The 18,756-nt window shown below is 42.5% G+C and overlaps 1 protein-coding gene across 1 annotated transcript; it reads right to left on the bottom strand.

The window, feature by feature from the left end:
• Positions 1-14,063: 14,063 nt before the first annotated feature.
• Positions 14,064-15,214, bottom strand: LOC140731734 (melanocortin receptor 5-like). Its single transcript, XM_073053509.1, has one exon. It carries the CDS (start codon positions 15,174-15,176, stop codon positions 14,109-14,111), a length of 1,068 nt encoding a protein of 355 aa, XP_072909610.1. The 5' UTR covers positions 15,177-15,214; the 3' UTR covers positions 14,064-14,108.
• Between the last annotated feature and the right edge of the window lie 3,542 nt (positions 15,215-18,756).

Here is an 18,756-nt window from a genome sequence, read left to right as displayed (position 1 = left end):
GGGAATGGGACTAAAGGGGAGATTGGATCAGCTCATGATGAAATGGCGGAGCAGACTCGATGGGCCGAATGGCTGACTTCTGCTCCTTTGTCTTACGGTCTTATGGTCTATATCCTGTACTTGTATATAATTTATATAACCATATAATGTATATAGAAATGAGACAACTTTTCTTTGAACTAGGGTGTAAAGCACAGTAGTGTACATAACACATGAAGGTAAGCATACCTCCAAGCCATCAGACTCCTCAGTACCCAGAGTCTAGTCTGACATCTACAACATTTATTATTTTATTGATATTTGTCCTCTACTGTGCCTATTGTCTTGTTTATTAATTATTAATGAATGATTGAATTATTGTACTGCCCTGCACTGTTTTTGTGCACTTTATGTAGTCTTGTGTAGGTCTGTAGTCTAGTGCAGTTTTTATGTTGTTTTTATGTAGTCTAGTGTAGCCTTGTGCTGTCTCACATAGTCTAGGGTAGTTTTGTATTGTTTCATGTAGCACCATGGTCCTGAAGGAACGTTGTTTCATTTTTACTGTGTACTGTACCAGCAGTTTATGGTCAAAATGACAATAAAAAGCGACTTAACTTGATAAAATGTACACGTAAATAACAAACTAAAATGCAATAATGTTAAATATTGTAATGCATGGAACAGATTAACTAGTGGCACTTCGAATAAATATTGACTTGGTATTTTTGCTCAGCTTCTGGGGTTTGTAGCACTTTGGAAATCAGATGAGGCATGGCTTTACTCTGAAAGTCAGAAGTCTATCCCCTCTGTACTGCATTTGAGTATTGATCTGGATTATTATGTACAAGTCTATGGACTTGTCTTGTACTCAGGGATTGGACGGCTACCAATTACTATGAAAGTATTATGATAGAAGGTTCAAAAAATTATCAGAATATGGGCAGAGGACTTATGGCCATTCCCATGGTCTTTTGGACATTTAGGGTCATAGAATCATACAGCATATAAATGAGCCCTTTGGCCCAGATAGGTTAAGCCGGCCAAGATTCCTATCCAGCTCAGCCCTTGCTTAACGGTATTGATCCATGGCATAAAACAGGCTGGAATCCCCTGCTCTAAGCCTTTCCTGTCCATGTACCTGTCCACATATCTTTTAAATGTGGTTAAAATACCTGTCTCAACCACTTCTTCTGGCAGCTCATTTCATATACAGACTATGCTTTTAGTGAAAAAGTTGCCCCTCAAAGTCCTTTTTAATCTCTCACCTCTCTTCTTAAACCTATGACCTTTAGTTCTTGATTAAATCTACATCATTCTTCAGGCCATGACACTCAGGGATTTGGCCTATATTATGTATTCTTTATTGTAGGTTTTACTGCTGTTGTAATTATATGTGCCTTGTGCTGTGTGTGACTGTTGGTACTGTGTCTTTTTTCACCTTGACTGCAGAGGAATGCTGTTCTGTTTGGCTGTATTCAAGTGTATGGTCGAATGACAATTAAATTTGAACTTGATAACTTGATTCCCCCACCCTGAGAAAAAGGCTGTCTGCATTCACCCTATCTATGGGCCATTTGTTTTGAAAACTGTTAGACAAAGGAGATGAGTGAGGATCAAAGATAGCATGATCCATCCAAAAACTTCAGATCTCGTTAGGCAGATCTTTCCTAAGCAGACCTTGTGACATTAATAATTTTATCCTCTGAAATAAAAACTTTAACTACTTGACCAAGCCAACTTGTTTGAACTTAAGAGCCCAAATATCAGATGTATTATATCATTTGAAAACTTAATTTAAAATTCCTGTCTTTATCACAATTCCACAGAAGAATCTTTGCTATCATAACCCTCAGGTTCTGTCAGCTGCGTAAGTCTAGGGAAGACAATCTCTGGCCCGGCCGAACGGGTGAGATCGAGGTGCGAGCCCACCCCAAAACCCCCTGTTTGTGTGGATGCTGCGTGATTTGTTACTCTGCTACAAATCAGTACCATGAAATAACAGACAGGACACTGCATGCAATTAAACAATTTAGCTTTATAATTCTTAATTTAACTACAGGGTTGTGAAGAAAAAGCAAAAAAGAAGAAAAGGGCCCATTTTAATGAAACAGTCTGATGTGCACAAGTTGGAGCTCATGGTTTACCCTTCGCCGATTCTCCCTTGATCTCGCTGGGCTTCGTCGGATCACGGCTCCTCTCCGGTGTCTTCTCTCTTCATTTCCCACCGAACAAAAGACCCAGATCACACGGCATGAAAACACCCTCCCATCATTGGCACCTGTTCCAAAGCACCCGCTATCTCTAACCACAACCCAAACACTGCTTCTACAGAAAGACCATGACATTAGCAGTGAAACCTCTCCCAGGGTGTTACACTATAGTTACTAGGCAGCCTTGCTTTATTGAACAATGTTCTCAATTTATTTGCTTGTAATATTGTTCTAGAAAACAATCTTGAAAGTGTGCTATGATTAACTCCTTAGCTTGATTTGTCCAAGGATTTTCCAGATGATTGAAATATCTTTAAAACACACATACAATTGTTTTTCCAGTTTCCTATCATCTTTTGATCTATCCTAATGATTTCCGTAAACTATTCCTCACTGCACTTTCTATTCATTATTTATCCTTGGCTCCATTCACACTGATTTTCCCTGAGCTATATTAAAAAGACATATCTTTGGCATGTGCCTACTCCATGTTTGCTGTATTTGCTGTTTGAACCTATGCCTTTGCTATGCTGTTGCTTTGGGAACTGCCTTGTGCTCAGCCCCTGTTTTTACAGCATGCACTGTTGTTTCTGCCCTGTGATTGCGTGGTCCCTGCTGTCCTACACATATCCACAGCCTTTTCCAGTGTTAAATCTTTTTCACAAAGCAGACTTTCTCTAAGTCCATCATCTGGGATTCCGCAGACTAGTTTGTCTCTAATTAGTGAGTCTGCCAAATCGCGAAACTCACAGGACTTACTCTGTGTGTGTAGCTCAGTTAGTATTGGTCAAAGCTAGCACCTTGTCTGTGGTCACAGGAAAAGAACTTGTATCTCTCAAACATAATGTTTTAATTCAGACAAAATACTCCTCAACTTTTGTCATCAGAGTGTCCATTATTTTAATTTTAGATTTCTAGAATCTGCAGAATATTCTTTGATTTTCACTTGCAAGGTACTGTTGTTGATATAGTATTGATCATGGCATACTAACTGTTTAAAGCCTAGCATCTATTTCATATTCATATATCAGAGTTCAGTGGAGTCTAGAATCATAGTTGAAAGCACAAGATGCTCAATTCGGACAAAGGATCTTCAAAATGAAATCTTAAGCATTTCTCTTTCCACAATTACAGACTGATCTGCAAACCTTTTTTCAGATTTTTCTATTTTTATTTCAGATCTCCAGCATCTGCACAGTTTTATTTCACTTAGAAAGCACAAAACCCTGTGTAATATGATTTGCCTCCTCCTTTTCTCTGTAACATCACATTCAGCTGTCCGGACATGAACTTATGAGATTGCCTCATCCTCATTTCACCAGTCCACCATCACTTTCCCCTGTCTCCAACCCACCAAGTCCTCCCATTTTTTCTTAACTACGTTCATTATCATTAACTAGGTGTCACTGATCAAGAATTCCATTTTAGCTGGTCCCATTTGACTCATATCCCTGTAAACCTTTCCTGTCCATGTACCTGTCCCAAGAGTTCCTGCACCTGTCCTAATCACTTCCTCTGCCAGCTCATTCAATGTTGTGACCCACCCTCTGGGTGCAAGATTTGCCCCTCAATGTAGAACACTGTAAATACTCAACAGGTCAGACCAGACCTGTGGAAGAGAAATATTTACTCTGTTTATTATTTCCAGCATTTTATGTTTTATTTCACACTATCTTGCATTTATGTAGCACTGTCAATATTGTGAAAATGCCCTAAGCCATTTTGTAAACCCGAGATTCAACCGATGCTGAAAATCTTGAGCAACAGCTACATCACCTGCTGGAGGAACTCAGGAGGTAAGTCAGCGTCTATGGAAGGAAGTAAACAGTTGATGCTTTGGGCCAAGACCCTTCAACAAGACTGTAAAAAAAATAGGGCAGAAGCCAGACTGAGAAGGTGAGAGGAGGGTGGGTAGAACAAGCTGGCATGTGATAGGTGAGATCATGTGAGGGGGGGAGGTGGGTGGAGGAGAGGAGGAGGGAAAATGATGTAAGAAGCTGGGAGACAATAGGTGGAAGGGATAAAGGGCTGAGGGAAAGGGAATCTGATAGGAGAACACAGTGAAATAAAGAGAACGAGGTGGTAAACAGGAGGGAGATGAAAGGCAGGTCATATCAAGATGGGAATGTATGCACAAGCCATTTTGTAGGTGTACTAGAAAACTAAGCCTGTTGCTGCGGGAGTTTAACATTTCAAGAAGCCACTTAACTGAGGGAGGAGATTAGAGATTCCAAGTGGTTTAAGGAAATTAATTCTGGCATTTCAGCAGTTGAAGACATAGCTGTCAGTGATGAAGTGATCAATTAATTCGCTGCTCCAATTTATATTTGCACCTGCCAATGTAATTTTCATTGTCTGCCATTTAGAGAACTTCTCAATGTTTGACCTGTGTCTATAACAATAAATAACGTGAGGCAGGAAACATGAAGTGACTAATGCTTATGCTTATTAAACTGAGTAAAATCTATTTTCTGCCTGGAAACTGATGAAACTACACTGTTAGGCAAGTCATAAATTAGTGCGTATCTTAGTGTTTGCAGCAGTTAACTGCCTCTCTTTATGCTTGATTGAAATATGAGATTGACCATGATATATTGTTGGATAAATGGGTCCAGGTTCTATACATTACTACGCTATAAGTTCCTCCACCATTGAAGTGCATCAAATAAATTTAGTTTGTGAAAAAAATCCTTATCTTTCATTGCAACACACACAAAATGCTGGAGGAACTCAGCAGGTCAGGCAGCATCTATGGAAATCAATAAATAATCAATGTTTCAGCCAAAACCCTTTTTTCTGGACTGGTAAGGAAGGGGGAAAATACCAGAATAAAAAGTGGAAGGAGGGTAAGGCGGATAGCTGGAAGGTGATTAGTGAAGCTGGGTGGCTGGGAAAAGTAAAGGGCTGGAGAGGAAGGAATCTGATAAGAGAGGAGAGTGGACCATAGGAGAAAGGGAAGGAGAAGGGGACCTAGGCAGGGAGATATGAGACCAGAGTGGGGAATAGAAGAAGAGGGGGCAGGAGAGAAAAATATTTTTACCAGAAGGAGAAATCAATATTCCTGCCATCGGGTTGGAGACCACTCAGACAGAACATAAGGTGTTGTTCTTCCACCAATTGTGGCCTTCTTGCGGCAGAAGGGGAGGCCATGGACTGACTTGTTAGAACAGGAATGGAACTGGAGTTAAGATGTTTGGCCACTGGGAAGTTCAGCTTTTGGCAGATGGAGTGGAGGTGCTCGATGAAGCACTCCCCCAATTTACAATGGGTCTCACCTATATAGAGGAGGCCATAGTGGGAGCACTGGCACAAAAGAATTGAAAATACACTTGGACTGAGATGTTAACTGTCCTATGCTATCACCAGTGGGATCATCAGTTGATCTGCCACCTGTCTTCAGGAGTTTCGGCCCACTTATGATCAAGACTCCCTCGAGGTGGTGGGCCAGCAGTGCTAAAGCACCACCTCCCACTGATGAGCTTAACAACTTGGCATCTGCCTCTATCAGAGTTGTTGGTCGCTTCCATCCAACAGATAGTCTACTCTTCAGGTGTCTATGCAACTACTGAAGAGTTTACAAAAGATGGATACACTGTCCGACTATCTGCCCCTCTGGATGTACTTGGTCCACACCCATGATGATCCTGCCTCTGCTGCCTCAGCTACAGCCCTGCTGGTTGACTTGATCTCTCTTCTAGTGAAGCCAAGGTCACACAGCCTCTTCTGGAAAGTGAATGCAATAAAGTCATGGCAACCTACTTCAAATGGATAGCATGAGACCTTCCACCCTCTGTCTCTGCACTCTGATCTTAATTCTGCATACTTGGTTAACTTGTGCTCATGGCTTCATTGATGTTGTCTTCCCAGGGGACTGTGAGTTCACCAATATCGACTTCTCTACTGGTGTCAGACCATATGATTATATCTGGACACAATGTGGTGAAAGCTATTTGCTCCGCGAAACTGCCTTTCCTGTCCAGGTCAGCCTTGACACACCAGTTATTAGCTGAAGAAAGTATGCTTGATTGTGGGCATGCGCTGTACACCCCTGGCTTGGAGCCTTCTTTCACAAATGATATGCGATGTTCTGTGCAGCACGGAGCAAGAGATAAGTTGTGCTTCAGTACTCTCTGCTCAGCCGCTTCTGTTACAACCTTGAGAACATTGTTATGTCTCCAAGTGTACACGCCGCTGGAAAGATTGACTCTGCATGCACTCAAAATATGTTGAAGTGTTCCCTTCTCGCCACAAGCAGCACACCTGTCTGTCTTATCTTCATACTAGGTGCTGAGGTTGGCCGGTGTTGGGAGCAGCTGCTCTGCATAGAAAAGAAATGCGGAGTGGTTCCCTCTGCCACAGAACATTCCAAGATAGATGTCATTGCTCAGCACTTTCCCACCAGGTCCAAGCCCCTTGTTTGGCCAGGCCAGCTGTTTTAGCTAACCTCTTCTCCTCTTCTACCTCTCGTATTTCTTGCATTACAAGCTCACGGCACTCCTTACCTGCAGAAGATGACCATCACTTGTGGGTTGTCCAGTCAAGTCCCTGGTGGCCTGGCTGGGTAGCCCCAACTGTCTCCTTGTGCTTCAGTCTAGACTCTGCCTCATCAACTGCTACCTGGGCTGACCACTTCCTGCCTGATCTCACATCTGGCTGGGTGTTCTTGATGACAAGGTCTTTTGAGTCTTGAAGCATCGAGAATGATCTTACCTTGGCTACCTTGACCTCTTCAACAAGATGATCCCAGCAGATTTGCCTCACCTGGAAAAACTATTTAGGGCCCTGAAGGGAAGTGAGGGGGGAGCTGGATTCGAAGGTGAAGTGTTGCCTCACATTCTTCAATTTTACAAATTGAAAATCCCCACTGTACTGTTATAAACTTAAGAACAAATAATGCAAACTCAGTTATTTTCCAATAGGGATCCAGGCAGTGAGTTGTTATTATACTAGTCAATGTACTTCTGAAGCCTCCATCAGTCAGAGTTGACCATGCATAGTGCGTCCTAGCTGTCTAGATATGCAAGCCTGGGCTCTAAGATATGGAGAACAAGCTGTTGCCTATGTAGCAAGCTCCTCCTCTCCATGTATCTGATAAACCTAAAGGAACGGCAGAGACCGACACAGTTTGGTACCAGCAGTGTTGCAAGAGTTGCCAGTCAGTATTGAACTCAATGTAGGACTACCTTAGGGACTCCAGCTCTGGATTTTTCCTTCGGGATTTACTCCTGGAGCCTTCCCCATGAGTGGGTATAGCTGCAAGGTAGCAGAAGTTTGAGATCAGAGTTTTCCTTCTCCTAGATGAGTTGCCAACCATGGGTGACGAGCCCCATCTGCCTGAAGCGACTGGTTTTAAGATGCCAGTAACCCGCCTTTGCCCCTTCTCCTGTCAGTGGAAACGGTTCCGCCGGGCTTAGTAGATAGGCCACATGTGAAGGCCAGGAACTGGTCTTGGTTGTCCAAGGCTATCTGAGGCACATGCCATTGGGAGCATTTAATAGGTGGGAGCTTGTCTCCATTACCACCCCCAGCTATAACAACCCTAAGGAACATTAATGTACTTAAACATTGACTAAAAGCATCATTTACAATTCAGTGGAGCGCTTTGTGTCAGGAGCTACTGCTCTTTACATTTTCTTGTGCACTTACTCATCTGTGGACATTGGGTTTGTATAGTCATCATCCTTTTAGTAACATACCATGGTGGGGTTTTAGGGAAAGGCAGAGTGTGCAGAAGGGAAGGCAGCACAGAAAGCTGAGAGCAGGATTGGAGGCAGAAGACAATGTTCTATCAGGAACATATTCAAATTCAGGGCAGGGCATCTTGTAAATTCACTTATTTTCCCTCTTCCGTGTCAACAAGGAAAGTGGCCTGTTAAAAATTTGGCTGGATATTGGAATCAAAGGGAATATTGGAAAAAATAGGCTCCACTCTAGGGACTGAAAAATATCACCTACTTTCCTGGTCTTATTTGTTTCTCATCTCTCGATATTAAATTCAATTTGCCTCATTTCACCAGTCGTTCTGCATTCTTATAGATAGATAGATAGATAGATACTTTATTCATCCCCATGGGGAAATTCAACTTTTTTTCCAATGTCCCATACACTTGTTGTAGCAAAACTAATTACATACAATACTTAACTCAGTAAAAAAAAAATATGATATGCATCTAAATCACTATCTCAAAAAGCATTAATAATAACTTTTAAAAAGTTCTTAAGTCCTGGCGGTAGAATTGTAAAGCCTAATGGCATTGGGGAGTATTGACCTCTTCATCCTGTCTGAGGAGCATTGCATCGATAGTAACCTGTCGCTGAAACTGCTTCTCTGTCTCTGGATGGTGCTATGTAGAGGATGTTCAGAGTTATCCATAATTGACCGTAGCCTACTCAGCGCCCTTCGCTCAGCTACCGATGTTAAACCCTCCAGTACTTTGCCCACGACAGAGCCCGCCTTCCTTACCAGCTTATTAAGACGTGAGGCGTCCCTCTTCTTAATGCTTCCTCCCCAACACGCCACCACAAAGAAGAGGGCGCTCTCCACAACTGACCTATAGAACATCTTCAGCATCTCACTAGACATTGAATGACGCCAACCTTCTTAGGAAGTACAGTCGACTCTGTGCCGTCCTGCACAAGGCATCTGTGTTGGCAGTCCAGTCTAGCTTCTCGTCTAACTGTACTCCCAGATACTTGTAGGTCTTAACCTGCTCCACACATTCTCCATTAATGATCACTGGCTCCATATGAGGCCTAGATCTCCTAAAGTCCACCACCATCTCCTTGGTCTTGGTGATATTGAGACGCAGGTAGTTTGAGTTGCACCATATCACAAAGTCCTGTATCAGTTTCCTATACTCCTCCTCCTGTCCATTCCTGACACACCCCACTATAGCCGTGTCATCAGCGAACTTCTGCACATGGCAGGACTCCGAGTTATATTGGAAGTCTGATGTGTACAGGGTGAACAGGACCGGAGAGAGTACGGTTCCCTGCGGCGCCCCTGTGCTGCTGACCACCGTGTCAAACCTACAGTCTCCCAACCGCACATATAGTGCTGGTTGCTACTCTTGCAGTTCCCAGCTTTGCATCTATAGTTCCATATACCCAGGTTCAACTTGTAAATTACTACAAAAAATAGTGGCCCTATACTGACCCTTGTAGGACAGTTTTGCATGCATTCCATGTCAAAGCACCCTTCTGCTGTCCTCATTTTTTAATCTTTATATTGAGATTTAATATTCTTTCATCTATATTATCATCTTACTTTTAATACAATTGGTTGGTCAATCATGTGGCAATTTGTAAATCATTTTCTGAAAGGCACATGAACAACATTGCCTTGCCTTCGTCAACACTCTTCATTACTCTTTGAAATTAATCAAACACAACTTACCGAAAGCAAATTTATTAATTATTGACCCATGTTTCTCAGCTTTATGAGTAATTTTGTTGTAATTTATGTCTCAAAAGACTTCACCTAGTTGGCTCTCAGCTAATGACCTGTTTTATTTGGTTTCCAACTTTACTCTAGGCTTAAAATCAGTCACTGTGCCTGAAATCTACTTTGAACCGCATTGCAAAGTACAGATGAACCTTTTCAAAAATAAAATAAAAATAGCACTTAATATTATTAAATGTTCTTTATTAAGTCATCTCATTAAAATTATGATTAAGTATACCACAACGCTGATTCAAACAGAATGCAAATGTTAGGGAACATTTGTTGATTTGCTTAGCAGTCTGGCATGGAATAGGAATAAGTTCATCTACTTGGAGATGTTGAATAGATGAATCAAAAATCAGTGTGAGATATATGAGCAGAATATGAATGAATTACAAGAATCATGCCATTATGCAGATGGAATTAACATTGTGTTGCAGATTTGACATAAATTACAAACAATCTAGACAGCAACGGAGTGTGGTTTGACAGTACTGTATAGCATCCGCATCAAGTCTGAGGATAGTTTTCTCTATATTGCTCAAATATGCTAAAATACAACGGCTGCAACTTCCATTATAGTTCACCCCAATGAACAGGACACGGCATGGAAGATCCCAAAAGGCTTGTACTATCTCTTTGGAAGAATTGATCAATTAACCCCAGCAGGTCCACACCACTCCCTACCCATTGCTCTGTAAATGCTCCTCTTTCGAGTATGAGACCGAAGTATGAGTTGCATCATGAAGTCTGTATGTTTGACAATAATGGTTCCTCAGTATGTTTGAGCCATTGTAGCAGGAGGGCACTGTACTAGGTAATGGGACTTCAGGAATAGCTTGGCAAATTATGGGTCCAAAATCTAACCAGAATGTCCTGAAAGAAGTAACTGTGGGTGAACACGGGTTTGGTTGGGACTCAATGCAAAAAAAACCTTATGGAATAGAAGATCTCTGCTTCCATATACAATGCTTACAGAATTTTACTGGGCATATTTGGTATTCTCACAGAAATTAATGATTTCTGAAATGCATCAGTTTTCAGTATTATAAATCAAACCAATAAACATTTTAAAATGTTTTATATGCTTTGAGGTTAGAGAGGAGAAAGTTTAAAGGAGATATGTAGATTATACTTTTTTTTCCACATAGAGAGTGGTTAGGTACCTAGAATGTATTGCCAACTTTGTGGCGGAAGCATGCAGGAATTGGAGGGGTTATCAAGAAGTGTGGGCAGAAGGGATTAGTTAAATTTGGCAGCATAATTATCAGAGAAATCACAGGTTGAAGAGCCTGCTCCTGTGCTGGACTATTCTATGTTCTATATTGTATGTACCTACATAATACAGAATAATGTACAAGAACACAACTGTTAAGTATCAACAAAAATCAAAATTCATCAGCAGAAGCTATCCATGCTTGGAATACTGCTTGGTCCTGAAGGATTTGGCCTGGATATTTTGCACTCTACAAGTAAACTGCAGTGTAAGCAAAATTAAGTGATAAGTGATTGTTGAGACAAGAGATTCTGCAGATTTTAGAAATTCAGAACAACACACACAGAATGCTGGAGGATCTCAGCGGGTCAGGAAATGAATAAACAGTAGATGTTTCTGGCCGAGTCCTTCATCAGGACTGGAAAGGAACCAGAAAAAAAGTGGTGGGAGGGGAAGAAGTATGAGCTAGATGGTGAAAGATGAAGCCAAGGTGGGTGGGGGAAGGGGGGGATGAAGTAAGAAGCAGGGAGATGATAGGCAGAAAAGGTAAAGGGCTGGAGAGGAAGGAATCTGATAAGAGGAGAGTGGACCTTGGGAGAAAGGGGAAGGGGCACCAGGGAAAGATGATAAGCAGGTGAGGAGAAGAGAAGAGGTAAGAGGGGAACCAGAGTGGGGAATTGAAGATGAGGGATGGGGGGGGGGGGTGGAAGTTACTGTAGATTAGAGAAATCAATGCTCATGTTATCAGGTTGGTGGCTAGCCCGGAAGGGATATGAGGTATTGCTCCTCCAACTGAGAGTGGCTTCATCATTGCAGTGGAGGAGGCCATGGACTGACATGGGAAGGAGGATTGGAATTAAAATGGCTGGTCACCGGGAAATCCTGCTTTTTGTGGATGGAGTGAAGGAGCTCGACAAAGCAGTCTTTCAATTTACTTTGGCTCTCAACAATGTAGAGGAGGCTGCATCAAGAGAACTGGATACAGTAGATGGCCCAACAGCTTGTACTCCTCCTCCTCCACCCGCCTTCTTATTTTGGCTTCTTCCCTCTTCCTTTCCAGTCCTGAGGAAGGGCCTCAGCTCAAAACATTGACTGTTTATTCATTTCCAGAGATGTTGCCAGACCTGCTGAGTTCCTCCAGGTGATTGTTGACCCATGTTCCAGTCAAGGTTCAATGCTACAGAGACAACAGTGCCTGAACTCAGCACCTTATACATAGACTTTGCTGCCTAAACAGCATTCCCCTCTGGATGTCAGAAAAGTGTTGAACTGATTCCTGAGAGCCATTTGAGATTGAAGTGTCCTTTGTCACCTTTCGGTGGATCATAGTTTCACCACTAGATGGCACTGTCTACTTTCTAACACATGCACTCTATGGGTGCTGGATGAAAAACATTCCCTTTTTTTCCCAGAGAGAGTCCTTGTTCATGGATATCCCATCATTATGAATACAACATTGAATAGCCATCACTCTGCTCAGCAGACAACAAGGGAGACACAAGGGAGTGCAGACTGGAAGGGAGCCAAGCCCTTTTCATGCTTTGAAACATTTTACATGAGACACGAGTGACCACAGGTAGAATCTGAAGCAAAAAAGCAACAATCTGCTGGAGAAATTCAGCTGGTTAGGCAGCATCTGTGGAGACCAAGGGATAATTGATGTCTTGGGCTGAGATCTCAGATCAAGATGTCACAAGCTCCTGTGGGTGATTTTCAGGTTGGGAGAAAATTCCTTTATACCAGTGAGACAACTGGTATTTGCAGAATGGTAAAAAAATATTTTGAGTTACCACAGTGAACCTCCGACATCAGATAGGCAAGCTCAATATGTTAGGTGGCACACACAAAGCTAGTGGTTTGTTTTTGTTCTGAGAGGTTGTACCAAAAACAACTCAACGCCAGTGGCCAATCCTGAACAGCACTTTGGAATGGTCTAGAGAGTCACACAATTCAAGGGAAATTCAGGAAGGACAATAAATTCTGATCCTTGTTAGTGATACATTGTGAGAATAAAAAAATAGCTCCAGCATTCAACTGAACCTTTTCCCCGATATCTTTCAATATCTGACTAACAAAAGCTGCCTCAGTGAAACATCCAGCATAAACAATGACCCCATCCACCCTGGACATTCTGGGTGAACATGACATATTGCTGCACCATTTCTGCCTGGATGCATAAGCAGCTTGGTATGGCAACTACTCTGCATGTGACTGCTAGAAGTGACAAGCCCAGTGTTTTGTTGTTGCACCGAGAGGAGTGCTGTCTTTCAGATGCAGTGTTAGGCAGTATAACACTCAAAAGTAACCAACATTCTGCTGGGGATAAAAGTTTTTATCACAGATAAGACATGTGAGCATGGACACAGCTTAGCACATCACAGGGACCAGCCTCCCTCTGTGGACTCTGTCTATACTAACCGCAGTCTTAGTGAAGCAGCTTGCACAATCAAAGCCCACACATCTCCCCTCTTCTGCTGGGAAGAAGATACAAAACCCTGAAAGCACATACCACCAGGCTCAAGGACAGCTGTTATCAGACACTTGAATGGACTTTTTGTACAAAAAGAAGGATACTGGTCTGACAACCTACCTCATTATGATCTTCCTTGTTATTATTTACTTGCACTTGATGCTCTGTTATTTAGAGCAGTCATCACAGTATATATCACATTTACATTAGTATGCAAAAAACTGCATGAATCTTATTGATCTTTAAAATCTTTTGGATCAACACTGATGAATTTTTCTTTGCTCTTTTCCTCTCAGTGATTCACTTGGCATTCAGGTACTGAGGGCAAACAAGTTCCACTTAAAGCTATTATACAGAACGAGGCCACGTATAATCCAGGAGTTAAAATAAATCATGTAACAATGTAAAGCAATTGTGGTTGACACTGAATGAGTTGAATCAAATCATAGTGGAGCATGAAACAGCCAACACTCGCTTGCAACTGACAGGGACAGAGAAACTATACACAGCAACAAAGAGATCACTAAAAATAGACAGCTCGGATGTGGAAACAGTACCAAAAACTGCTTTATCCCTGGCAGAATGTTGGCTACTATTGAGTGTTATACTGTTTAACACTACATCTGAAAGACAGCATTCTCCTCAGTGCCACAACAAAGTGTGTGCTTGTCACTCTGAAGAACTCAAACTTTTTGACTCAGCATCATTGCATCTGGCTCCCATCCCCTACCTCTCCCACACTTGGCAATCACAGCATGGTAGCTTGCTTTTCCAGTCTCTGTGGATCAACTAAATGTTCAAAAAACTGGGTGATGCATGGAAGTACCATTGCTTCTTGTGACAGAACATCATCTTCTTAAAAGTATTGGATAATTCAGGATCTCGGAACGCATAAATAAGTGGGTCAATGATTGAGTGGCACATGATAAAAATGAGGTCAATTTGAAAGAGGGACATAAAGCATGCACAGTATGGATCTGAAGGGCAGAGTAAGAAGAGGATAAAGTGCAAGGATAAAGGGGCCCAACAGAAAATGAAGACCCCGAGGAGGACAGTTACTGTGAAGGCTCCTTTAAAATTGATTCCCTGGTGGGCTGTATGACCTGGAAGTATTCTAATCTTCCTGGCATGCATCTGTGCCAACAGGAACATGTAGATGTAAAGGGACACAATAAGAACTACTGATAGCAGGAAAAATATAATGTAGAAGCTGATGATGCCTTGGCTGTTGTGAAAGTTGATCATGAGGATACCGGTGGCAGTGCAGAACACCCAGATCCCTGCAATGGCAAAGGCAACTCGCTTTCCTGTCATAATGTTGTGGTATCGCAAACAATGGAAAATCGAGATGTATCGGTCAGTTGTAATTGCAGCCAAGTTAAAAATGGAGGCAAGGAAGGAAATGCATATTAATGTGTCAAATACATTGTCCAAACTTAATAAAAAGGTTTGTGTGAAGAGATCCTCGTGGTTGTTTACCAGCGATATTGTAAACGCTTCCCAAGCTTTGGATAGACATAGAAGGATGTCTGAAACTGCCAAACTACAGATGAAGAAGTACATGGGAAAGTGGAGCTTCTTGTTCTTCAGTACTGCAATGACCACTAGTAGGTTTTCCAACAAGCTCACTAGCCCCAGGATGAGATACACCTCAGTGGGGATCTCGATTTGAGAGCACTCCTCCGTGGCATTCATGTTGGTTTGGTTAATGGTGTCTATCACAACCTCTGTCCCATACGGCAGCCAAGGGGAGATGGTGGGATGTGAATGTGGAGAGATGGTGGCATCTGGGGGCATGGGCAGGATGCCATTTGAGTCCAGCAATGTGCCATATCCTGGGATCATCATGTCAGGCATCCCAGGCAAAATTCAAGGAGAATTACTCTTCAGCAATGAGTGTGAAAGTCACTTTCTTGATGTGGAAGATTTGTCCTCTCTACAGTTTTCCATATTGTCAAGATATCTTCCCTCCATCAGGAAACGGAAGTTAAATACCTGAGAAAAAAAAGCACAACAGGATGAAACTAAATCAAATATTTAATTTTGGTCAGGTCAAGTTCAGAGTACTGTGAATAACTTGGACCCCAGTATCATAAAAAGGATACAGAAGAATTGGAAGAAGGTTTCAAGGATGATGCCAGAACTGAGAAACGATTAATTAAAGGGAAATGGTCTACAGGGAAGATAAGAAGTGACACCTAACAGCCATTCCCCAACACCTGAAATGATTTTAGGGGGTAGATGTAGTCTCTACTTGTCAGGGAGTCATCATATCTGATTTGAAATCCAGTAGAGAGTTCAAGAGAAACATCTTAGAGAGCGTTGGGAACTTGGGCCTTGCTTCCCTATTCTTTTCCTTTCTCAAGGAAGGTTTACTCAGTGATTACATCATCAAATTATTGCAATACTATGCTATTCCACAGTCAATAACTTCCAATTTAAACATAGTCACCTTTATCCAGGACACACCTGAGCCTCTGGTGCCCATTAGTTCTGGAAAGCCCTCAATGATATCGCATGCTCCATCTCCAGGAGCACGTGGCAACAGACTTAACTCCAGAAGGAGGGCAAGCAGTCAGCTTGGACAGAACCCTTGGCTGCCTGCAGTTTGGATCCATGGATGGCCACGTTGGCCAGGTGCAGGAATTCTGTTCTATTCAGGAAAAGCTGACTTAATGCTGCAGATATATATAATGCTAATTGGTAACTGGTTTATTATTACCACAAGTACCGAGATGCAGTGAATAACTCATGCTTTGTATAACATCTGTATGGATTATTTCAAAACATCAGTACATTGAGGCAGTGCAAAGTGAAACGCAATGACAGAATGCAGTGTTGCAATTACTGTTGCAGTGAAAATAAGGTGCAAGGGTTATGATGAGGCAGATTGTGAGGTCAAGAGTTTATCTATTGTACAAGTCTTATAATAGGGTATCACTTTGGTTATTTTGTGGTGGGGAGGAAACAAAAATAGGAATAAGTAGCAAAATAAGAACATGAGACCATAAGACCATAAGATACAGGGGCATTGTGCCTGCTTCGCCATTTCATCATGCTGATCTAATTTTCCTCTCAGCTCCAATCTCCTGCCCTCTCCCCATATCCTTTCGTGCCCTGACCAATTGAGCATCTATCAGCCCCTGCCTTAAAGATTTGGCCTCCACAGCTGCCTGTGGCAAAGAATTCCAGAGATTCACCACTCTCTGGCTAAAGAAATTCCTCCTCATCTCCATTTTAAAAGGTTGTGTCTTCTGCTCTTGGACTCTCCCACCATAGGAAACATCCTCTCCACATTCACTCTATCAAGGCCTTTCACCATTTGATAGGTTTCAATGAGGTCACCCCTCATTTTTCTGAATTCTAGTGAGTAGAGGCCCAGAGCCATTATATGCTTTTCAAATAAGAAAATAAGAATATGTTGGTTTGGTTAAATGAAAGTGAAATGCAAAGATGTTGAATATCTGCTTGGACCTAATGAGGGGAATACCTATGCAGAAAATGCAGAAAACCCAGTCCTGAAAATTTCACTGTAGTTCAATGAGATCTTTAATTTGATGTAACAAAATGGAAAAGTACAAACACAAAAATTTGTAAAATATCCCTCCTCCATTCACAGCTATTGTAGGAAGTTTCATCAAGGCTCAGTTTTGGAACACATCGAAACAAACTGATCTGAAAATGAAGACACAAGAGACTGCAGAGTCTGGGATGTGGAGCAAGCAACATACAAGATACCCGAGAAGCTCAACAGGTCAGGCAGCATCTGTGGAGGAAAATGGACAGTTGATATTTCGGGTACTGACCTTTCATCTGGACCGAAAGGTAGAAGGGAAAGAGTCCATTCTCCACCTCCTTCCCCTATTGGATTCCATTATTTGCAGCCCTTTGTTGCCTCAACCTATCATCACCCCATATTTTAACTCTTCCCTCCTTCATCTGATGCCCACCCCACCTCCTCTTTTCCTGACTATCGTCCCTCTATCAGTCAAAAGTTCGCAATCTGAATTGACAACTGCCCATTTCCATCGGCTTTCTCTGCTCAGCTGAGTTCTGAAATTGCACTCACTGGGGCAGAGGAAGATCCTTTTCCCAGTGACAATGCAGGTCAGGGTGGGAGGATTACCTTCTATCAGTTCTGTTCATTGTCCATTGAGTTGCTAAGATTGGAGTGGACTAAATAATGAGAGGTGAAGAGCAGACCCTGATGCTGCTGTCTTGCTGGACAAGTTGCTGTGGTGTTGTCCATATAACCATATAACAATTACAGCATGGAAACAGGCCATCTCGGCCCTTCTAGTCCGTGCCGACTTGATGGCTGATTTCTTTTGGAGGTTAAGGAGAGGAGTAGAGTTACTGGATGTGGGATGGTGTGGAGGGGTTTGTGGGGAGAAATTTTCAAGTTGAGTCCTGTGGATAGTCAAGTGTAAAAGTACAGTGAAATACACAGGACTCAACTCAGTGAAGTACAGTGTCAGCACACCTTTTTCTTAGATTAGGGACCCAAACTGCTCACAATACTCTGTGCAGTTTGCTCAATGCCTTATAAAGCCTCAGCACTACATCCTTGCTTTTGTATTCTAGTCCTCTCGAAATGAATGCTAAAATTGCAAACAAGAGAAAATCTGCTGATGCTGGAAACCCAAGCAACACACATAAAATTCTGGAGGAACTCAGAAGGCCAGGTAGCATCAAAGGAAAAGTCGAAGTTTTGGGCCAGGACCCTTCAACAGGACTAGAGGAAAAAAGTGAGATCAGAGTAAGAAAGTGAGGGTGGGGGTGAGGGGAGGAAGAAATAGGAGGTAGTATGTGATATGTGAAACTGAGGAGGGGGTGAAGTAAAGAGCTGGGAAGTTGATAGGTGAAAGAGATAAAAGGCTGAAGAAGGGGGAGACTGATAGGAGAGAACAGAAGGATATGGAAGAAAGGGAAGGGGGAGGAGCACCAGAGGGAGGTGGTGGGCAAGTAAGGTGATAAGATGAGAGAGGGAAGTGGGAATGGTGAAGAAGGTGGGTGCATTACCAGAAGTTTGAGAAATCGATGTTCTTGCCATCAGGTTGAACATCTGATGGAATATAAGGTGTTGCTCCTCCAACCTGAGTGTGGCCTCATCACAACAGTAGCAGAAGCCATGGACTGATACGTTGGAATGGGAATGTGAAGTGGAATTAAAATCGGTGGCCACTGGGAGATACCGCTTTTTCTGGCAGACGAAGTGTAGGTGCCCAGCGAAGTGGTCTTCCAATGTTGGGTCTCAGCGATATACAGGAGACCACACCGTGAGAACTGGATACAGTAGATGACACCAACAGTCTGACTGGTGAAGTGTTGTCTCACCTGGAAGGACTGTTTGGAGCCTTGAATGGTAGTGAGGGAGGAGGTGTAGGGACAGCTATAGCATTTGTTCTGCTTGCAAGGATAAGAGCCAGGAAGGAGA

The sequence above is a fragment of the Hemitrygon akajei genome, chromosome 1 (assembly GCF_048418815.1).
Source record: "Hemitrygon akajei chromosome 1, sHemAka1.3, whole genome shotgun sequence".
Taxonomy (NCBI): Eukaryota; Metazoa; Chordata; class Chondrichthyes; order Myliobatiformes; family Dasyatidae; genus Hemitrygon; species Hemitrygon akajei.
The sequence above is the reverse complement of the archived record's forward strand: the minus strand, read 5'-3'. Positions and strand labels throughout refer to the sequence as shown.